Source organism: Lissotriton helveticus, chromosome 8 (assembly GCF_964261635.1).
Source record: "Lissotriton helveticus chromosome 8, aLisHel1.1, whole genome shotgun sequence".
NCBI classification, from domain to species: Eukaryota; Metazoa; Chordata; class Amphibia; order Caudata; family Salamandridae; genus Lissotriton; species Lissotriton helveticus.
Window position 1 is genome coordinate 749,007,529 of NC_136069.1, and position 24,185 is coordinate 749,031,713.

At 44.0% G+C, this 24,185-nt stretch overlaps 1 protein-coding gene across 3 annotated transcripts in view; it reads left to right on the forward strand.

The window, feature by feature from the left end:
* The window catches only part of MID1 (midline 1), an 805,692-nt gene that overhangs the window by 712,446 nt on the left and 69,061 nt on the right, over window positions 1-24,185 (forward strand). For all 3 annotated transcript variants that reach the window (XM_078657585.1, XM_078657583.1, XM_078657584.1), the window contains exon 7: window positions 4,100-4,243. In XM_078657585.1, coding sequence (XP_078513711.1) covers window positions 4,100-4,243 — 144 coding nt within the window. The remainder of the gene's footprint in view (window positions 1-4,099; window positions 4,244-24,185) is intronic.

Below are 24,185 nucleotides of genomic sequence, written 5' to 3' on the forward strand. Positions count from 1 at the left end.
TTCCTGGTGCCCAAGAATGACAAAGGCCTGCGTCCTATCTTAGACCGCAGGGATTTCAACCACTTCCTCTGGAAGGAGAAGTTCAAGATGTTAACTTTGGCTCAGGTTTTGTCTGTCCTTGACCCTGGAGATGGGATGGTAGCGTTGGTCTTGCAGGATGCCTACTTTCACATCCCCATCTTGCCTCTCTGCCCATCGGCGTTACCTATGGTTCATGGTAGGCCACAAGCATTTTCAGTTCTCTGTGCTCCCTTTTGGCCATACTAGTGCCCCCTGCGTGTTCACGAAAGTGATGGCGGTGGTTGCAGCTCATCTGTGCAGATCAGGGGTTCCAGTCTTCTCCTATCTCAACTCCTGGCTGTTGAAGGCGGGCTTGCCCCAGGCTGTCGTTTCCCACCTCCACACTATGGTGGACCTCCTGCATTTACTGAGGTACACTATCAACGTGCCGAAGTCGCACCTGATTCCCTCTTATAAGCTCCTTTTCATCGGAGCGGTTCTGAATACAGCACTGTTTCATGTCTATCCTCCCTAGCAGCGAGTCCGGGATATTTGGGATATGATATCGATGTTTCAGCCTCTATCCCGGATTTCAGTGGGAATGACCCTGAGGCTGCTGGGCCTCCTGCATCCTGCTTGTAGATCATGCCAGATGGCATATGTGGGCTCTGCAGTGGGACCTGGAGTTCCAGTGGGCACAGCATATGGGGAATCTTTCTGATGTCGTCCAGATCTCGTATGGGACTGCAAGTCAGTTGCAGTGGTGGCTCACGAACCAGGATTGGGTCAACGGCTGATCCTCTCCCTTCCCCAACCAGAGTTCACAGTAGTGACGGATGCTTAACGTCTGGAATGGGGCGTCCACGTGGGGAGGCAGAGATCAGAGGTCTCTGGTCTCCTGCGGAGTCCGGGCTCCACATCAACCTTCTGGAGCTCTGGGAGATTTGTCTTGCACTGAAGGCTTTCCTTCTCTCTTTCAAAGGAAGAGTAGTGTAGGTGTTCACGGACAACACCGCCGCCATGTGGTACTGCAAAAAACTGGGCGGCGTTTAGTCGTGGACCTTATGTCAAGAAGCTCTTCACCTTTTGACATGGCTGAAACATTATGGCATATCCCTGGTGGTTCAACACCTGGCAGGTTCCCTGAACGCCCGGGCGGACGAACTCAGCCGCCGGTGCATGATGGATCACGAATGGCGTCTTCACTCAGAGGTGACACAAGGGCTCTTTCAGCAGTGGAGAGAGCCTTGGTTAGATCTATTCACCACCAAAGAGAACGCGCAATGTTAGCAGTTCTGGGCGTTGGAGTTTCCAAGGCAGCGCACGCTCCGCGACGCCTTTCATCGCGAGTGGAATTGCAGTCTCCTGTACGCCTTTCCGCCTGTACCACTTCTACCCAGAGTGCTGAAGAAGATCAAGCACGACCGGGCCCAAGTAATTCTTTTGGCTCCGGACTGGGCACCGAAGAGTCTGGTACCCCAAGCTCTTGAGCATGACCATCGATCCTCCGATCAGACTGCCTCTTCTGGAGGATCTTCTGTCGCAGCAGCAGGTGACAGTCCTCCACCTAAACTGTCCAGTTTCCACCTCTTTGCATGGATATTGAGTGGTGACAGGTGACAGCTTTGGACCTTCCTCCCAAAGTCTGTAATGTCATCTTGGCAGCCAGGCACCCCTCCACTAAAATGGTATACGACTGTAGATGGAACAAATTTGTGGCTTGGTGCACAGCAAAGGCCGTGCATCCCCTTCCTGCCCCTCTTTCAGAGGTTCTCCTTTTTATTCTTTCTTTGGCCCATCAGGGCTCTGCTCTGGGCACTCTGAAAGGCTATCTTTCAGCCAGTTTGGCCTTTCTTCGCCTTCCTGATCAGCCTTCTCTTTTCAAGTCCCCGATTGTTAACAGGTTTCTAAAGGACATTACACATCTCTTTCCTCCGTCTCCTTTCATAATGCCCCAGTGGGACTTGAACCTTGTGCTTACTTATCTTATGTGTGCTCCCTTTGAGCCACTACATAATTGTCCTCTTCGTCTCCTCACTTTGAAGACTGCTTTCTTGCTTGCCATCACCTCTGCTCGCAGGGTGAGTGAGCTTCAAGCCTTATCTTCCAGGCCTCCCTTTCTTGCTGTCCATCCGAAGAAAGTAGTCCTCTGTACTAGGCACTCTTTTCTGCTCAAAATGGTTACCTCTTTCCACACACATCAGACCATCACATTGCCCACCTTCTTCCTGCCTCCACACCCTTCCAAAAAGGAGGAGAGACTCAGCCATATGGATCCAAAACGTGAGCTGTCTTTCTACCTTGACCGCCCTAAAGACTTCCGGGTGGACAATCAACTCTTCGTGAGAAATGTGGGCGCCAAGAAAGGTAGGGCAGTGTAAAATTGTATCATATCTTGATGGGTTGTCCTATGCATTAAGATCTGTTATTCTTTGGCTAAAAAGAAACCTCCAGTAGGACTGAGCGCCCGCTCTACTAGAGACGTGGAGTTCCTCTGGTTAACATCTGCCAGGCAGCCACATGGGCATCCCTGCACACAATCACAAAATATTACTGCCTGCACAGCCAAGTCCGAAGAGACTGCTTTTTCGGCCGTTCTGTCCTCCAGGACTTCCTGGTGTGAACTTGGTTCACAGACCCACCTCTAGGGTGGGTATTGATGGGGTATCTAATCTAAGGTAAGGAATCTATAACTACGATCTCTTTCAGGTGAACAAGTTACTTACCTTTGGTAACGATGTACATTCTGTAAGAGCCATTAGTAGTTATAGATTCCTTACCCCCCCACCCAGCCTCCCCATTCTGTGAACTGACTTCTAGGGATAGGGACACCCTTACAGGGCCCTAGTTATGTGCACCAGTGGTCAGAGTCTTGAATGCCTCTGCGCTTCTGGTGTGGTAAGTTGCACGCATGGGCGGCGTCTAAGTAGACACCGTGACGTCATCCCGGCGACCACGATGCCGACGACGAATACGGAGTCGACCGACGCCACCTACCGACGCACAGGGGTTTTGCTATTAAATAATTCCTCCGGATCCAGTCTGACGACTTGGGGTAATTCTAAGGTAAGGTATCTATAACTAATAATGTCTCTTACAGATACATTGTTACCCAAGGTAAGTAACTAGTTCTTCATTCCCCACAACTCATCTGGATAAAGATTCCAAGAGGACTGTGATGTTTTGAAAACACATATTCTCTTCTGCTAAACTGGCACTGAGATGGGTCAATGTATTTGTTTATTGGGCCGATACACACGCCTTCTGAGGCCAGGCCAGCGATTGCTATGGGGCCTTTCTGGCTTCAGCAATTCACGATGTGCAAGATGTGGCTAGACATGTGATTTATGCCAGCCTACATACTACTGATTGCCTATTAAGGATCATTGACACCAGTGTTTTGATCCGCTGACACTCATGGATTCTTTCCATTGGATTTTCTGAAGATACACAAGCTTCTCTTAAGGATATGCCCTTTGATGACATATTAAACACCGATTAAAAATGCTCACTCTGCCTTAGAGTATTTTAAAAAAAAGTAGAGCCATGGTTCACTCCTTGAGTCTGTTGACCTCTGCCAAGCACTTCCCAGATCATTTCAGAAAATTGTGTGGTTACTGCAGGGGTCTGATGTATAGTCAACAACATGGTCATTTCCCCACTGCAGCAGTCACCCCCAGCCTTTTTGAATCCAGGGATGTGAGTCTGGCAGGCATTGTTTAGGTCAGCAGGGGAACAAGTCTTCCCAATCCCCTTCACCTGCAGCAACAACCAGCAAACCACTTTAGTTATCCCTTAGTGGCACACATCCATTCTGTGGTGGGTAGAATTCATCACTTCTTCCCAGGGTCATCACCATTCCATCACCATACATGTACTTTTAATTCACAAAAAATACTGAGCGTGCAAGCCATTTTCTCTTCAGCTTCCAGTTGTCAAAATCAATTTTTGCTTAATGGTGTTGCATGTTATTTCTTTGCTCAACCTCTCTTGCATCTTTAAAAGGATCAGAGACATATCCTGTGCACAGAGATTGTGAACGCTTACATTATGTTGCTGAGAAATTGTTGCTTTAAAAAAGGTTTCCTTTTGTTTACAGCTCCTAACCCTCCAGTTATTCGAGAAGAGCTGTGTACGGCTTCGTATGACACAATCACCGTCCATTGGACTTCCGATGACGAGTTTAGTGTGGTCTCCTATGAGCTTCAGTACACCATCTACACTGGACTAGCCAATGTAGTTAGTAAGTACAGCACATGCATTACTCTAACTTTTTTATTCCGCTTATTTGGGTGGTTTACTATTCAGATGTCCTCTTTAACAATCCCTTCAGCACCCTCTCCCTTTTCCATGTATTCTGCCTGGATAATGCACCTATCAGATATTTTATATACTTTGGGCCATATGTATCAAAATGTTGTTTTGTGATTCTCAAATTGCGATTTTCAGCGAATCGCAATTTGAGAATCGCAAAATGCAATGTATGTGGGATTTGCTAATAATTTTGCGAATCCCACATATTCCTTGTTTGCGAATCGCAAATTGAGATTCGCAAATAAGGAATACCTTCCCATTCATTCCTATGGGCTAGAAGGCCCATAGGAAAGAATGGGAAGGCATTCTCAATTTGCGATTAGCAATTAGAGAATCGCAAATTGAGAATGTAATTTCAAGGGTGGCAGGGTGTCAAAAGGACACCCTGCTGCACCCCTGAAATGTGCATGTGTGCACATGTGGCACACATACATGCCCTAAGGGCACGTATGTGCGCCACATGGCACTTTAAAAAATGCAAAATAGTGCATTTTTAAGTGAAATCGCAATTTACCACCAACTTGAAGTTGGTGGTAATTTGCGATTCCGTAAGGCCAAATTGCACTTTCTTTTGTGCTTCTTACATCGAATTTAAGGAATCGCAATTTGCGATTCCTTTAATACTATTGCAAAATAAGGAATTGCAGAATTTGCGATTCCTTATTTTCCGTAGAGGTTTTTGTGTGCTACATTGCACACTGCTAATTTGCGATCGCAAATGCTGAAAAAAATTTGAGAATTTCAGTCTTTGCGATCGCAAATTGGCTTCATACATATGGCCCTGTATTCTTCTGTTTCCCTTTACTTTTCTTATGGCTGCCTTCCCCATTGTTCCCACCCATGCTTTAAAGGTTTCCTTTTCTCCTCTCTTCCAAATTTCAGTGATTCCTATTGGTATTTTTTGGACATGTATCAAACTGTGTTGGGGAAATATCCAGCTCATTCCAATTGCATCTTGGAACGGATTACTGGTCTTTAATGACATGTCTTGGTTCCAGTTGATACTTTTATTTAGCCAAAAGAATTTCCCATGTTTTTCCTGGATATATATGTTAAAATGCCCACAGTTTTAACTGTATCAAGTGGAAACTAATTGTAAGTAGAAAAATCTGCACCATGACCTTCTTTACTTTCACCCCACCCTCTTATTGCCCGTCCGCTTTCCTTCCTTCCTGTACTGTGGGTGTGTGTGCATTGCTCAGTGGCTCATGCAAACGCTTAAGAAGGTTTATACTCGTGTTCCAATTTGAAAAGTCTTTACACTGACATAAAAATATCAGTGGGTCATATACTTCACATATTTCTATTTAAGCGATATAAATGTGTTATTCATCATATGTGCATGTCGGGTCTTATAAAATAAAGACCTCATTACATAAGCAATAAAACCTAATGTCAAAAGAGCTTGCCAGAAATGAAACATTATCTCATGGTGTGTAAAGTTTTCTTGGTATGTCTAGTTTTGTGCTGTCAGGTTGACATTTTAAGACCTATCGTTCATAAGAGGGAAAACCCAAAGAGATTGTGCATTAGCTAGGGCTGCTGCCCTCCGCCTCTGTCCTCAATTGATTGTCTCTGCTGAAACTGTGGAGCAGGTCTGCATAGAGAGAACTTAATGCACAGGTGCAGCATATTTGTAGGTACACACCCAAAGACTTTCTTGCATGTAAGTGAATGGGTAAGCAGCACTGGTGATAGGCAGGAATGGCATCAAAGTGGGAAATACTAGCTTCTAGTGTCCTCAAGAGAAGCCTGGAATGGCGGCATATCCCAGTGGCTTCTGGTTATTGGTTTGTTTGGGCATCTAAAAGGGCATAAGCGAGGAACTGTTCTCACCAAAATATAGTGCTTGCAACTCAGCTGAGACTGGTTCTCTTAAAAGAAACTGACTTAATATTTATTGTTCTCGGCTTTTGCCATAACAAATACATTAAAATACATACAAAAGTCATTAGAAAAATACTACAACGCCTCAATAAATAATTAAAACATTGCAAGGTACTTATAACACTATACAAATAAAATGAGTTACACCCCCATTTCCCCGGCATTAAAGAAGTCAGTTCCCTAAAAGTGACTCACCTGTCTAATCAAGTGTCTAGATCTGCCAGATCTCTACCTCGCTACTCTAGCTTGAGTTGGCCCGCATTGCCTTTTTTATTTTTTTTAATTCTTTTTATTAAATATATGTTAGCATCAAAATATAGCATTATCATGAGTCTCATATTTATACCTCCTTGGTACAATGTTGCACAATCAGCAATCAATATTCGTGTATGACAATTAACCCATTACAATCAGAATCTCCACCTGATACAAGTCTCTTCTCTTACCCTCTGCCTCGCATCGCCTTAAAAAAAAAAAAAAAGTTATCGCTATTGGTCAAATCTCCACATCGAAGTTCCACTTTTCGGGCCAGATGCATCAAGCAAAAAACCGGTCGCAAAGGGGCAGATTCTCAGAATCTGCCCCTTTGCGACCGGTATTTTTGCATTTGGGATGCATCATCCCAAATGCAAAAATTGCAAATAGAGAATTCGCTAAATTGCGATTGTTTGCATTTAAGGAATCTCAAATTGAGATTCCTTAAATGCAATGCATGAAAGTTTCAAAAATAGCGAATTCGCTAATAGGGCACGCAAATTACCACGAAGTACAACTTCATGGTAATTTGCAAAAACTTTGAAAAATGCACTTTTGTGCATATTTCAAAGTTTCATGTTGCGCACACACATGCCCTAAGGGCATGTGTGTGCGCAACATATGTGCATAGATCAAAATCAGGGGTGCAACAGGGTGTCATTTTGACACCCTTGCACCCTTGAAATTGCATGAGCAATTTGCGAGTACCTACTGGTACTCGCTAATTGCTCATGCAATCTCCAATACATTCCTATGGGCCTGTAGGCCCATAGGAATGAATGGGGAGGTATTCATTAATTGCGACTCCCAATTTGTGAGTCGCAATTAAGGAATTCTAAGGAATCGCTATTTTTGTAGTGATTGCTTGATGCATTCCATTTTGCTATTCCTTATTAGCGATTCCTTATTTTTCGCTAATAAGGAATCGCAAAATGGATGCTTGATGCATCTGGCCCTTCATCCCTACACGGTTGCCTTTTTTTTGTTCTATCAGTTTAGGCTTAAGCAGTCATCTTGTCTCGTCTTCAGTACCATCAAGCGTGCAATACTGGCTTCCCTGAAGCAATGTATTAGGGTATGTCATAGTATGCTCTAGATTCTATATGTAAATACACATTATTTCATCCTAGGGGAAGCCAATGTTACCCAGAGGTTTGCTTTAAGTGCTTATTTATCAATAAAAAAGGAAATTGCAAAACTGCACCTATGGTCCTCTCGAATGTTTTACCTCTGTGACATACAGACAATAAAAGTTCCCTTTACTGCATACTGGATTTAACATTTTACAATCTAAAGGGCAGCGGCAAAGTACACTTGATTTCCTGCTCGCCACGCTCTCCACTAGTTTCTTCGTATATAAATGTTTTTGCATGTATCCAGTAATTATCAGATTCTTTCTCATGGAAAATTCATTTTTGGTCACGCCCAGCTTAGCACTGGGCCATAACACTTTATTTGTCCTCAAATTCTTCTGTATCAAGTGTGCCTGAGACTGAAGCCTCTTGCAGACGAGCAATGTATCAATTTACATTGGTGAAGGTGCAGTTTTTATATGCCATCCTACAGGAATCAATATATCCTCCAAATATGTTGGTTAATGTGCTGTATGATGTCTTGTATAATCCCCGTGTTTCTGATTAACGTTTTCCATGAATGTTAGCACTCCAAGCTCTTGATATGGAGGCCTGTCCTCCATGCAGAGATGCAACTGTAAGACTGCTTTCTTTGTGGTGTTCTCAAAGGATTCTTGGAGTAGAGGGCACTAAACCTCCTACTGTCTGCCACTGTCACCTAGATAGCAGTGAAACAATGAAGGTTTTGGATCCTACATCTACCCAGCCCGGATCTCAACAATGGGAAAAACAGAAAAAGTTGGCTGGACAGGACAAATTCTCAAAAAGAAATTCTACAGCCACGCAGTCAAAATGTACCACGTGACCACTGGATTATTATTCCAAACAATTTTATCGTTTATTTTTAAATTTTTAAATTCCAAACGAAAGCACAAACAAAATGACCATCAGAACAGTGGGTTCATATACACAGTATCTACAAACATACAATATATACAATATTTACAACAATCGAATCAAACGACACACATAGTGAGACACCAAAACAAATAAGCGTATATTGGTTCAATTCAATTGTAGTTATATACAGTGCATTAATAAAGCATGAAAACAAACAAAGAACCAGTCCTTAAAGTAATGAGACCAAGGGACAGGCGGGATTAAGGTGGAAAAAGGTGCCTGCCTGTCTACCATAACCTGTGGTCAAGTCTTTTTTAGGGGTTGCACTGCTAGGGTCCGGAACACTCAAAATAGTTGTGTCCTAGCGGCACCCTTTAGGATTACCACAGGGTGGAAGTGTCGACGCGTTTCGAACCCGGATGTTGTGGGTTCTCTTCAGGACAGGGACTGGGGACAATGGATCTGAAAAAACATACGGAGTAGGTGTCAATTATTTGTCTCATAGTACTATGCCAGTCAACTCTGGCTCCAAAGGAAAAAGAGGGGAATAATTACCTGCACAAGGCCACAAACGTTGCCGTAGTGTGGGTAAGTCGCGAAAGATATTCAAGGCTGAAAAAATATACAAAATATATAAAGAATACTCAGCACGATCACTGACCAGTTACATCTAGGACAGTTAGCACAGCAATGGATTGGCGTAGAGCCTTAAGGGGAGTGCAGCATACCTGTTATTTGCACACTGATAAGCCGAAAACGTGATGTCCGCGACGCGGAGCACACTCAGGGCTGATGGACCGCTCTCGTTTTGCAGCGCAGAAAGTAACAACTAAAGAAATGGTCATAAAAGAAATTACACACATAAATTGGAGGTCCAGGATTACTGAGACTACCGGTTACAAAAACGAGTGCGGTCAAGCCGTCACAAGTGAGGAGCTTCCTACCTGAACTCCGAACATACAGCCAGCGAACCGGCGCCCAATTCAGGCCAGCCAGCGGTATCAATTTCACCGAGTCTCGCTACAAGGGGAATACCAATATATGCGCGTTAGTCTCACGGTCACCAAGCCAGAGAAACTCATAGCGCATAAAAATGCTTTCAAATCGCGCAGTCCACTTACTCGTTCGGAATGAATCAATCTCACTTCCTCATGGAGTTCAATCTATGGGTAGAACGCGGCTCCTTCTAGCGGTATTTAGGACTGCCGGGTCGGGAGATTAGTGGGAGTGGCCAGTGGGGATCCTATGGAATGCTGGAAGATGTAGTTCGAATCAACCGTGCTCGCAGGAAAGCCCGGGAGCACATCAGTTCTTCTCACATTATTCATACAAGGCAGAGTTGACATCACAGAGAATGCAGTCTTATGTTTCAACAATTGTAATATTACTTGTTTAAACAGGGGCAGATCATAGCCCTAATTTTCAACATAAGGCAAAAGCCCACCCACATTAGAGGCTACTCTGTAAATACATACCCGGAAATGTGATCATACATTCCTATAGCGTTTTGCATACAGGGCAGAATTAACATAACAGGAAATGCGGTTACATATTTCAATGATAGCACTATTGCGTGTTTGAACAGGAGCACATCAAAAGACATATTCACAACCCGAATTTATAGCGTGAAAAAGGCACATATTCACAAACAGCAAAAGCAGCTCTATGATCCCAAATCCGGTTCTATGATCGTGTAGGGCACTCACAAAATAAAAACAAAAGTAGATTTGAAATTCATAGGAAAGCAAATAGTAGAAAGCAGCACAGCCAACCTCAACTCCGCAGATCTAAAGAAATTCACAAGCTAGCAGTCTCAGACATTTCGTTCAGACCGGAGTTTGATGTATCGAATTTCAGTATAAGGTAAGCCTCCTTCTGGGAAAGGCGAAGATCAGGGTCACCAGTACCACCCCTGATAACCGCTAGAACAGTCCATCTGATGTCAAGGCAAGAATGTTTTTGTTGCAAGAAATGTGAGACCAAAGGTGCTGTCATGTTTTTATTATTGATCCTTGACCGGTGTTGGATGATTCTTTGGCGGACCTCCTGCGTGGTTTTTCCGATGTACAGCTTCTTGCACGGGCATTGTATAGCATACACCGTGTACTTGGTCTTACAGTTCGTATGTTCATTGTGACGCCAAAACTTATTACCATCAGTGAACAATGAGCCTTCTATTGTGAGATCGCAAACGGAACATGTCCCACATTTACGGTGCCCTTTGACTGGATTGGTTCCAAAAATCGTAGTTTGGGAGTCCCTTTTTGGAGATGGTCTAGTAGATGTAATCATTTCACCAATACTCCTGTTCTTTTTAAGAGCAAAGAGAGGGGCACCTATCTCCGGGAGGATTTCTTGCACCAAATGCCAACTTTTTTTGATGATGTTTTGAAGTTGGTTGGTGTGGGGGCCAAATGTGGATACACATACCATTCTCTCAGTCGCTAGTCTAGGTCTCTTCTCGAGAAGATGTTCCCTGGGTGTCCATCTCGCTCTCTTCATAGAGTGCTTCAAGAGTTTACGAGGATAACCCCTTTCTTGTAGCTTTGAGGTCAGGCCTTGTCCATGCCACTCAAACTGCTGGATAGATGAACAATTCCGTCTAACCCGGAGGTACTGTCCATAAGGGAGATTATCCCTTAAGCTCCGCGGGTGGTAACTCTTATAATGCAGTGCATTATTCTTGTCTGTTTTTTTCTGAAACAATGAACATGAAAGCACATCATCTTTGGCTGATATTTCGACATCCAGGAATGGAAGAGATTTTTCATGATAGGTCAAGCTGAATTTAATGTCAGGACTTCTATCGTTCAACCATACGTGGAATTCTTCCAGTTGTCTCGACGTCCCATTCCACACACACCACACGTCATCGATGTAACGTAGCCATTGTCCAATGTAGCCTCTATATGGGTTGTTATTCAAAACATACTTCTCCTCATATTGGCCCATATATAGAATAGCCATTTCAGGGGCAAATGGACAGCCCATAGCTGAGCCTTTAATTTGTAAGAACATCTCATCCTCGAAGGTAAAGAAATTCTTCTTTAGAGCCACAGTTGCAAATGAGATTATCAAGTCGGTGGGGACCCTGTGTGGACGAGGACGTCTGTCCAAATACAGTTCCATAACATCCAGGCCATCCTGCTGAGGAATCTGTGTGTATAGGGATGACACGTCCATAGAAGCTAACAGTTGACAAGAGGGATCGAATGACAGGCCTTCAACCTTGTTTATAAAATCCATGGTGTCCCTTAAGTAGGATGGCACTTGAACCACAAGGGGTTTCAAAAACACGTCCACGAATTTAGAGATGGGCTCGAACACAGAGTCACAGCCGGACACGATTGGACGTCCTGGTGGTATTTTGGGGTCTTTGTGCACTTTTGGAAGAAAGTACAGGTGCGGGGTCCGTGGATGTTGCTTAATGAGGTATTCAGATTCTTTTGGTCCAAGAATCCCTGCTTCATTGGCGGCATTCACAAGTCTTCCGATTTCATTTTGAATCTGGATGGTAGGGTCATGAGTGATACGGCGGTACCACTCCTGATTGTACACATGTTTACGACCCTCAGTGCGATATAGATCTTTGGACCAAAGGACAACCGCACCCCCCTTGTCAGCTTGCCTGATGACAGCCTCCTGTTGATTTTTGAGCCCCTGAATTGCTTCTCTATGTTTTTTCGTAATGTTTCTGGGAACAAAGGGACGTTTCTTCTCCAACACGTTCAGAGATGACATTACTGAGCGTTCAAAGGCTAAGATGTTTTTGGAGACATTGTGGTTGGGAGGACAGAAAGTCGATTTATTCCTTAGCCCGGAGGCCTCGGTAGAAACTCTATCGGTCACGTCCTTGAAAAACCATCTCAGCCGGACCTTTCGGAAAAATTCCATAACTTCCAGTTTAATTTTTGTGAAATCCATTGCGACCCCGGGAACAAAAGAGAGGCCCATCTCTAGAACTTCTTGCTCAGCCCTTGACAAGATCTTTTCAGAGATGTTGATAATGGCAGACGATTTCACGAGTTGTAGTGTTTCTTGCGTGTGGTCATCTCCCATTGGGGTTTGAATCTTGTCCGCTTCTGTTGTTGGCCCTGGCCTAAAAAAGGCCTCTTTGGAGTGTTTCTGTTCTGTTGGTTCCTGTTCGAGGTGCCCTCTCCTGCATCGGAGTCCTCCATCGATTCCGAGGAGGATGTCTCGGAGAATGTGGTGAATCTTCTCTTAGATCTCCCTTGGTTGGTATTAAGGTATCTAATCGAGTCAGGTCTACTGTAGAACTCGTCCTTCAAGTAGGGATATACGGTTTCAATATTGAAGTTTTTTTGGTCTTTTTCAAACTTTGAGGTCTTAAAGTTGATGGTATTGTCTCTGAATGTGACCAATTCCTTTTCGATCTTTTCTAAGAGGGCCTTTGCCTCAGTTTCAGTGTGATTGTCCCTGATGGCTTGCAGTTGTTCTTCAATTTCCTCTTCCTCTTTTTTAAGGATTCGTTGGGCAGTTTCCACCGTGTGTACCATCAGGTCTCTACTACATTTAGTACTGATAAAACTGAACCCTTTTCGGTAGACTGGATCATCAGTAAAAATGACCGGGACGTTCTTAATCTGGAGGCCCCAAGGAATCGTTCCGGCTCTGAGGTTGGCAAGTAGGAAATGTCCGTGGAGCTCCGTTCGGACGTGTTTTTTCCTGAGTCTGGTTAGTTTGTCGGCATTGTTGAGTTGTTTGGCTGTGCTGCTAAGTTTAACAGAAGAAAAAAGGGTGGAGTCAGAGAGGAGTTTCTTAATGTGATCCTCACTGAACGACAGCGTGTCCTGTTCGGCCATGTAAGATTCTTGGGAAGGCAAACCCCCCCGTACTCAATTAATGTACAATATCGACCATTTAATTCTTTGTCGAAATGCAAAAGAAACCTTGCGAGCGAGAGCCCGCTCTACCAAACAGTGAAACAATGAAGGTTTTGGATCCTACATCTACCCAGCCCGGATCTCAACAATGGGAAAAACAGAAAAAGTTGGCTGGACAGGACAAATTCTCAAAAAGAAATTCTACAGCCACGCAGTCAAAATGTACCACGTGACCACTGGATTATTATTCCAAACAATTTTATTGTTTATTTTTCAATTTTTAAATTCCAAACGAAAGCACAAACAAAATGACCATCAGAACAGTGGGTTCATATACACAGTATCTACAAACATACAATATATACAATATTTACAACAATCGAATCAAACGACACACATAGTGAGACACCAAAACAAATAAGCGTATTTTGGTTCAATTCAATTGTAGTTATATACAGTGCATTAATAAAGCATGAAAACAAACAAAGAACCAGTCCTTAAAGTAATGAGACCAAGGGACAGGCGGGATTAAGGTGGAAAAAGGTGCCTGCCTGTCTACCATAACCTGTGGTCAAGTCTTTTTTAGGGGTTGCACTGCTAGGGTCCGGAACACTCAAAATAGTTGTGTCCTAGCGGCACCCTTTAGGATTACCACAGGGTGGAAGTGTCGACGCGTTTCGAACCCGGATGTTGTGGGTTCTCTTCAGGACAGGGACTGGGGACAATGGATCTGAAAAAACATACGGAGTAGGTGTCAATTATTTGTCTCATAGTACTATGCCAGTCAACTCTGGCTCCAAAGGAAAAAGAGGGGAATAATTACCTGCACAAGGCCACAAACGTTGCCGTAGTGTGGGTAAGTCGCGAAAGATATTCAAGGCTGAAAAAATATACAAAATATATAAAGAATACTCAGCACGATCACTGACCAGTTACATCTAGGACAGTTAGCACAGCAATGGATTGGCGTAGAGCCTTAAGGGGAGTGCAGCATACCTGTTATTTGCACACTGATAAGCCGAAAACGTGATGTCCGCGACGCGGAGCACACTCAGGGCTGATGGACCGCTCTCGTTTTGCAGCGCAGAAAGTAACAACTAAAGAAATGGTCATAAAAGAAATTACACACATAAATTGGAGGTCCAGGATTACTGAGACTACCGGTTACAAAAACGAGTGCGGTCAAGCCGTCACAAGTGAGGAGCTTCCTACCTGAACTCCGAACATACAGCCAGCGAACCGGCGCCCAATTCAGGCCAGCCAGCGGTATCAATTTCACCGAGTCTCGCTACAAGGGGAATACCAATATATGCGCGTTAGTCTCACGGTCACCAAGCCAGAGAAACTCATAGCGCATAAAAATGCTTTCAAATCGCGCAGTCCACTTACTCGTTCGGAATGAATCAATCTCACTTCCTCATGGAGTTCAATCTATGGGTAGAACGCGGCTCCTTCTAGCGGTATTTAGGACTGCCGGGTCGGGAGATTAGTGGGAGTGGCCAGTGGGGATCCTATGGAATGCTGGAAGATGTAGTTCGAATCAACCGTGCTCGCAGGAAAGCCCGGGAGCACATCAGTTCTTCTCACATTATTCATACAAGGCAGAGTTGACATCACAGAGAATGCAGTCTTATGTTTCAACAATTGTAATATTACTTGTTTAAACAGGGGCAGATCATAGCCCTAATTTTCAACATAAGGCAAAAGCCCACCCACATTAGAGGCTACTCTGTAAATACATACCCGGAAATGTGATCATACATTCCTATAGCGTTTTGCATACAGGGCAGAATTAACATAACAGGAAATGCGGTTACATATTTCAATGATAGCACTATTGCGTGTTTGAACAGGAGCACATCAAAAGACATATTCACAACCCGAATTTATAGCGTGAAAAAGGCACATATTCACAAACAGCAAAAGCAGCTCTATGATCCCAAATCCGGTTCTATGATCGTGTAGGGCACTCACAAAATAAAAACAAAAGTAGATTTGAAATTCATAGGAAAGCAAATAGTAGAAAGCAGCACAGCCAACCTCAACTCCGCAGATCTAAAGAAATTCACAAGCTAGCAGTCTCAGACATTTCGTTCAGACCGGAGTTTGATGTATCGAATTTCAGTATAAGGTAAGCCTCCTTCTGGGAAAGGCGAAGATCAGGGTCACCAGTACCACCCCTGATAACCGCTAGAACAGTCCATCTGATGTCAAGGCAAGAATGTTTTTGTTGCAAGAAATGTGAGACCAAAGGTGCTGTCATGTTTTTATTATTGATCCTTGACCGGTGTTGGATGATTCTTTGGCGGACCTCCTGCGTGGTTTTTCCGATGTACAGCTTCTTGCACGGGCATTGTATAGCATACACCGTGTACTTGGTCTTACAGTTCGTATGTTCATTGTGACGCCAAAACTTATTACCATCAGTGAACAATGAGCCTTCTATTGTGAGATCGCAAACGGAACATGTCCCACATTTACGGTGCCCTTTGACTGGATTGGTTCCAAAAATCGTAGTTTGGGAGTCCCTTTTTGGAGATGGTCTAGTAGATGTAATCATTTCACCAATACTCCTGTTCTTTTTAAGAGCAAAGAGAGGGGCACCTATCTCCGGGAGGATTTCTTGCACCAAATGCCAACTTTTTTTGATGATGTTTTGAAGTTGGTTGGTGTGGGGGCCAAATGTGGATACACATACCATTCTCCCAGTCGCTAGTCTAGGTCTCTTCTCGAGAAGATGTTCCCTGGGTGTCCATCTCGCTCTCTTCATAGAGTGCTTCAAGAGTTTACGAGGATAACCCCTTTCTTGTAGCTTTGAGGTCAGGCCTTGTCCATGCCACTCAAACTGCTGGATAGATGAACAATTCCGTCTAACCCGGAGGTACTGTCCATAAGGGAGATTATCCCTTAAGCTCCGCGGGTGGTAACTCTTATAATGCAGTGCATTATTCTTGTCTGTTTTTTTCTGAAACAATGAACATGAAAGCACATCATCTTTGGCTGATATTTCGACATCCAGGAATGGAAGAGATTTTTCATGATAGGTCAAGCTGAATTTAATGTCAGGACTTCTATCGTTCAACCATACGTGGAATTCTTCCAGTTGTCTCGACGTCCCATTCCACACACACCACACGTCATCGATGTAACGTAGCCATTGTCCAATGTAGCCTCTATATGGGTTGTTATTCAAAACATACTTCTCCTCATATTGGCCCATATATAGAATAGCCATTTCAGGGGCAAATGGACAGCCCATAGCTGAGCCTTTAATTTGTAAGAACATCTCATCCTCGAAGGTAAAGAAATTCTTCTTTAGAGCCACAGTTGCAAATGAGATTATCAAGTCGGTGGGGACCCTGTGTGGACGAGGACGTCTGTCCAAATACAGTTCCATAACATCCAGGCCATCCTGCTGAGGAATCTGTGTGTATAGGGATGACACGTCCATAGAAGCTAACAGTTGACAAGAGGGATCGAATGACAGGCCTTCAACCTTGTTTATAAAATCCATGGTGTCCCTTAAGTAGGATGGCACTTGAACCACAAGGGGTTTCAAAAACACGTCCACGAATTTAGAGATGGGCTCGAACACAGAGTCACAGCCGGACACGATTGGACGTCCTGGTGGTATTTTGGGGTCTTTGTGCACTTTTGGAAGAAAGTACAGGTGTGGGGTCCGTGGATGTTGCTTAATGAGGTATTCAGATTCTTTTGGTCCAAGAATCCCTGCTTCATTGGCGGCATTCACAAGTCTTCCGATTTCATTTTGAATCTGGATGATAGGGTCATGAGTGATACGGCGGTACCACTCCTGATTGTACACATGTTTACGACCCTCAGTGCGATATAGATCTTTGGACCAAAGGACAACCGCACCCCCCTTGTCAGCTTGCCTGATGACAGCCTCCTGTTGATTTTTGAGCCCCTGAATTGCTTCTCTATGTTTTTTCGTAATGTTTCTGGGAACAAAGGGACGTTTCTTCTCCAACACGTTCAGAGATGACATTACTGAGCGTTCAAAGGCTAAGATGTTTTTGGAGACATTGTGGTTGGGAGGACAGAAAGTCGATTTATTCCTTAGCCCGGAGGCCTCGGTAGAAACTCTATCGGTCACGTCCTTGAAAAACCATCTCAGCCGGACCTTTCGGAAAAATTCCATAACTTCCAGTTTAATTTTTGTGAAATCCATTGCGACCCCGGGAACAAAAGAGAGGCCCATCTCTTGAACTTCTTGCTCAGCCCTTGACAAGATCTTTTCAGAGATGTTGATAATGGCAGACGATTTCACGAGTTGTAGTGTTTCTTGCGTGTGGTCATCTCCCATTGGGGTTTGAATCTTGTCCGCTTCTGTTGTTGGCCCTGGCCTAAAAAAGGCCTCTTTGGAGTGTTTCTGTTCTGTTGGTTCCTGTTCGAGGTGCCCTCTCCTGCATCGGAGTCCTCCATCGATTCCGAGGAGGATGTCTCGGAGAATGTGGTGAATCTTCTCTTAGATCTCCCTTGGTTGGTATTAAGGTATCTAATCGAGTCAGGTCTACTGTAGAACTCGTCCTTCAAGTAGGGATATACGGTTTCAATATTGAAGTTTTTTTGGTCTTTTTCAAACTTTGAGGTCTTAAAGTTGATGGTATTGTCTCTGAATGTGACCAATTCCTTTTCGATCTTTTCTAAGAGGGCCTTTGCCTCAGTTTCAGTGTGATTGTTCCTGATGGCTTGCAGTTGTTCTTCAATTTCCTCTTCCTCTTTTTTAAGGATTCGTTGGGCAGTTTCCACCGTGTGTACCATCAGGTCTCTACTACATTTAGTACTGATAAAACTGAACCCTTTTCGGTAGACTGGATCATCAGTAAAAATGACCGGGACGTTCTTAATCTGGAGGCCCCAAGGAATCGTTCCGGCTCTGAGGTTGGCAAGTAGGAAATGTCCGTGGAGCTCCGTTCGGACGTGTTTTTTCCTGAGTCTGGTTAGTTTGTCGGCATTGTTGAGTTGTTTGGCTGTGCTGCTAAGTTTAACAGAAGAAAAAAGGGTGGAGTCAGAGAGGAGTTTCTTAATGTGATCCTCACTGAACGACAGCGTGTCCTGTTCGGCCATGTAAGATTCTTGGGAAGGCAAACCCCCCCGTACTCAATTAATGTACAATATCGACCATTTAATTCTTTGTCGAAATGCAAAAGAAACCTTGCGAGCGAGAGCCCGCTCTACCAAACAGTGAAACAATGAAGGTTTTGGATCCTACATCTACCCAGCCCGGATCTCAACAATGGGAAAAACAGAAAAAGTTGGCTGGACAGGACAAATTCTCAAAAAGAAATTCTACAGCCACGCAGTCAAAATGTACCACGTGACCACTGGATTATTATTCCAAACAATTTTATCGTTTATTTTTCAATTTTTAAATTCCAAACGAAAGCACAAACAAAATGACCATCAGAACAGTGGGTTCATATACACAGTATCTACAAACATACAATATATACAATATTTACAACAATCGAATCAAACGACACACATAGTGAGACACCAAAACAAATAAGCGTATATTGGTTCAATTCAATTGTAGTTATATACAGTGCATTAATAAAGCATGAAAACAAACAAAGAACCAGTCCTTAAAGTAATGAGACCAAGGGACAGGCGGGATTAAGGTGGAAAAAGGTGCCTGCCTGTCTACCATAACCTGTGGTCAAGTCTTTTTTAGGGGTTGCACTGCTAGGGTCCGGAACACTCAAAATAGTTGTGTCCTAGCGGCACCCTTTAGGATTACCACAGGGTGGAAGTGTCGACGCGTTTCGAACCCGGATGTTGTGGGTTCTCTTCAGGACAGGGACTGGGGACAATGGATCTGAAAAAACATACGGAGTAGGTGTCAATTATTTGTCTCATAGTACTATGCCAGTCAACTCTGGCTCCAAAGGAAAAAGAGGGGAATAATTACCTGCACAAGGCCACAAACGTTGCCGTAGTGTGGGTAAGTCGCGAAAGATATTCAAGGCTGAAAAAATATACAAAATATATAAAGAATACTCAGCACGATCACTGACCAGTTACATCTAGGACAGTTAGCACAGCAATGGATTGGCGTAGAGCCTTAAGGGGAGTGCAGCATACCTGTTATTTGCACACTGATAAGCCGAAAACGTGATGTCCGCGACGCGGAGCACACTCAGGGCTGATGGACCGCTCTCGTTTTGCAGCGCAGAAAGTAACAACTAAAGAAATGGCCATAAAAGAAATTACACACATAAATTGGAGGTCCAGGATTACTGAGACTACCGGTTACAAAAACGAGTGCGGTCAAGCCGTCACAAGTGAGGAGCTTCCTACCTGAACTCCGAACATACAGCCAGCGAACCGGCGCCCAATTCAGGCCAGCCAGCGGTATCAATTTCACCGAGTCTCGCTACAAGGGGAATACCAATATATGCGCGTTAGTCTCACGGTCACCAAGCCAGAGAAACTCATAGCGCATAAAAATGCTTTCAAATCGCGCAGTCCACTTACTCGTTCGGAATGAATCAATCTCACTTCCTCATGGAGTTCAATCTATGGGTAGAACGCGGCTCCTTCTAGCGGTATTTAGGACTGCCGGGTCGGGAGATTAGTGGGGGTGGCCAGTGGGGATCCTATGGAATGCTGGAAGATGTAGTTCGAATCAACCGTGCTCGCAGGAAAGCCCGGGAGCACATCAGTTCTTCTCACATTATTCATACAAGGCAGAGTTGACATCACAGAGAATGCAGTCTTATGTTTCAACAATTGTAATATTACTTGTTTAAACAGGGGCAGATCATAGCCCTAATTTTCAACATAAGGCAAAAGCCCACCCACATTAGAGGCTACTCTGTAAATACATACCCGGAAATGTGATCATACATTCCTATAGCGTTTTGCATACAGGGCAGAATTAACATAACAGGAAATGCGGTTACATATTTCAATGATAGCACTATTGCGTGTTTGAACAGGAGCACATCAAAAGACATATTCACAACCCGAATTTATAGCGTGAAAAAGGCACATATTCACAAACAGCAAAAGCAGCTCTATGATCCCAAATCCGGTTCTATGATCGTGTAGGGCACTCACAAAATAAAAACAAAAGTAGATTTGAAATTCATAGGAAAGCAAATAGTAGAAAGCAGCACAGCCAACCTCAACTCCGCAGATCTAAAGAAATTCACAAGCTAGCAGTCTCAGACATTTCGTTCAGACCGGAGTTTGATGTATCGAATTTCAGTATAAGGTAAGCCTCCTTCTGGGAAAGGCGAAGATCAGGGTCACCAGTACCACCCCTGATAACCGCTAGAACAGTCCATCTGATGTCAAGGCAAGAATGTTTTTGTTGCAAGAAATGCGAGACCAAAGGTGCTGTCATGTTTTTATTATTGATCCTTGACCCGTGTTGGATGATTCTTTGGCGGACCTCCTGCGTGGTTTTTCCGATGTACAGCTTCTTGCACGGGCATTGTATAGCATACACCGTGTACTTGGTCTTACAGTTCGTATGTTCATTGTGACGCCAAAACTTATTACCATCAGTGAACAATGAGCCTTCTATTGTGAGATCGCAAACGGAACATGTCCCACATTTACGGTGCCCTTTGACTGGATTGGTTCCAAAAATCGTAGTTTGGGAGTCCCTTTTTGGAGATGGTCTAGTAGATGTAATCATTTCACCAATACTCCTGTTCTTTTTAAGAGCAAAGAGAGGGGCACCTATCTCCGGGAGGATTTCTTGCACCAAATGCCAACTTTTTTTGATGATGTTTTGAAGTTGGTTGGTGTGGGGGCCAAATGTGGATACACATACCATTCTCTCAGTCGCTAGTCTAGGTCTCTTCTCGAGAAGATGTACCCTGGGTGTCCATCTCGCTCTCTTCATAGAGTGCTTCAAGAGTTTACGAGGATAACCCCTTTCTTGTAGCTTTGAGGTCAGGCCTTGTCCATGCCACTCAAACTGCTGGATAGATGAACAATTCCGTCTAACCCGGAGGTACTGTCCATAAGGGAGATTATCCCTTAAGCTCCGCGGGTGGTAACTCTTATAATGCAGTGCATTATTCTTGTCTGTTTTTTTCTGAAACAATGAACATGAAAGCACATCATCTTTGGCTGATATTTCGACATCCAGGAATGGAAGAGATTTTTCATGATAGGTCAAGCTGAATTTAATGTCAGGACTTCTATCGTTCAACCATACGTGGAATTCTTCCAGTTGTCTCGACGTCCCATTCCACACACACCACACGTCATCGATGTAACGTAGCCATTGTCCAATGTAGCCTCTATATGGGTTGTTATTCAAAACATACTTCTCATAGATAGCAGCCTGCAGAACGAGTCCTGTGTATCTTTGGCTGTTGTATTTACATGGTATTTGTGTAGCGTGAACCTAGCCAAAAAGGCTGGACAGGGTCAAATGCAAGTATTCCGTCAAGGAGTGATTAGAGCTAGGGCTGATTATTGGGTTGTTATTACATTGTGAAGCAGTTTGTTTTTAAAGAGGTGTGTTTTCAACTCTTTCCTAAATTGGAGCAGCATTATGGTGGTGGTCCTAATCTTTACATGGATTTTCCAGATCCTAGATTCATAGATGAAAAAGACTAGTTGCCTTGTTTATTCTTTCTTTTACACCTCTTAGTGCCCAGTTTGATGGTGACACAGCTGCAGGGATACTGAGAGCCCTCACAGTTGGTAAGGTTATCCACAAGTTAAGCAGGGGTGCTGGACATGATGGCTTTGGAAATGATTCAGCTAGTTTTGGGGGCTCTGAAGATGGTGTGTCGGCAAGGTCGGACAGTGGACTTCCATCATGATGGGTGTGATGTGGTCAGATTTCTTCTGGCCCTGGATGAGATGTGCTGCAGTGGGTAGGATGCTCTTAAAGGTCCCAGTGTGGAGTCTGGAAGGCCATTGAACCTGGTGTTGCCAACATCATATGCAAGAGGACGAAGGCTTTAAAAGCAGTTCTGATATTGCTTTCCGGAAGAAATGGTTTCACTTTCTTTAGAAGTAAGACCTGGCAACAAGCGGTCTTTGATTCTTTTGTTTTGTTTTTTTGGCAGTATCTTCCTTGTGGGTGAAGTTGGTGTCCAAAATAAATCCGTAATTCCATTTGATTTGGCATTCAGTGAAAGTTGGTGTTTGAAGCTCGTAAGGTTTTTGTCATTGAGACAGGTTTGCATTATTTTGTGCTTGTTCTTGGCGAATAACAGGAATTCTGTCTTGGTTTGGTTGAGCATCCAGTAGGTGCAAGACATCCAGGTCTGGTTGAAGTGTAAGCAGTGTTCAAGGTATCAACTGACTGGAGCAGAGGTGACTTTAAGGTAGAGTTGTGCATCATTGGCATATTGATGTATCTTGGTGCTGTTATCTGTGAACAGAGCTGCAAGGAGCTCCATGTAGAGGTTGAAGATGGCAATAAGCAGAATGGGACACTGGGGACCCTGCAGGTGATGGGGCTCTTTTGGGACCTAGTGGTGTAGTATCTTTGGCTGTGAATCCCTGTCAAGACTCCAGGGTGTGGATAAGGGGTGGATGTTTTAAGACCGCGTTCACATTGGAAAACGCCTTTCAACACCACTATGCTTCAATATATAAAGATATAACACTGCCTCGACTCCTGCACTACAAACCTTAAACATTAGCAACCAAGCGATAACCAAACATCACAGTTTCATCAGCTTACGGATTGAAGCCCTTTTGCTTGTGCTTATGTAGGAGCATGCTGTAGGATGCTGGTTGGCATGAGAACTGCAGTGTAATTGGCACCAGCGGACGCATCATCTGATCTTGCCAGCCATTACGCAATGTATTTTTAGAGTAAATGACTTCCGTAGGCCAGGGGCATCTTCGATGATGGCAGACCTCCAGCATCGCCGCTGATGTTGGTTTCAATGGTTTATTCATGTTCCAGTTGTGTGTGGGCGGCTGGGGAACGGGTGGGTGGGAATCTTGAACATTTCTTCCCATTACGGGTTGTTTCTCATAACAGGAATGTAAAACGTAAAGAACCATATATTTTTTGAATTATTATGTTGCGATAGAGTCAAAATGTCATGTTTATTGCTTGGATCTGAAGCAATTTCGTTTTGACGGCATTCTAAGGTATTTGCAATTGCGAGGCAGCTAGTGAGATAATTCCTGCGTGTGCTCTGAAGTGTACCTCAGTCTATGCGCATTTCATCCTACCATGAAGGCGGCGCGTGCTGTGAGGCAGCTGGATTAAGGGAAACAAGAAGCTAATGCCTACCTACCCTGTGACTGGTCCAAGCGGCTGTACCCACCGGTGCAGTGTGTACATGCGTTTTTTGTTGTGACCCATTTTGCGTGGGCATGTGCTTTTGTAATGCTGACAGAAGGCTTTCAGTGGAATAGAGGCAGATGTCAGCTGAAGGGCTCCGAGGCAGCAGACTCCATGACATATGCTGGGGAAGAGGGGATATGTCTATGTGCGACTGGGAGTTCAAGCAACGTGTGCTCCCCTTACTTAAGAAATACTTAACTGAAGCAAACCGCAGGCTTTTAACCAAAGGATGTTACACCAAGTGCTAATTGTCAGGGATAGAAATAGAAGACACCTCGTGCCCCTGTGTTTCTTAGCAGTTTCCAGTAATGTAAGGCCTTCACTGTTTGGGATACTCGAATTATTGAAGCTGACATTTTTTAAAGGGCTTTGACACTTGGGCACTATTAGAAGTGTCATAAACGTAATAAACACAGAGATTGGTTGGTTTTATTTTCCACATCCCACAGGTACTGGGTCCATGACGGGAACGGAAGACATGTCCCGGTAGGGAAAACTGTGTCTTGCTTAGCTTTGCATGAACACTATTTCAAGCCAGGATATTCTTTATTCGGTGCCTTCGCGTTTAATGTTATAAGAGTACTGATGGCCTGTCCTGCCCACACT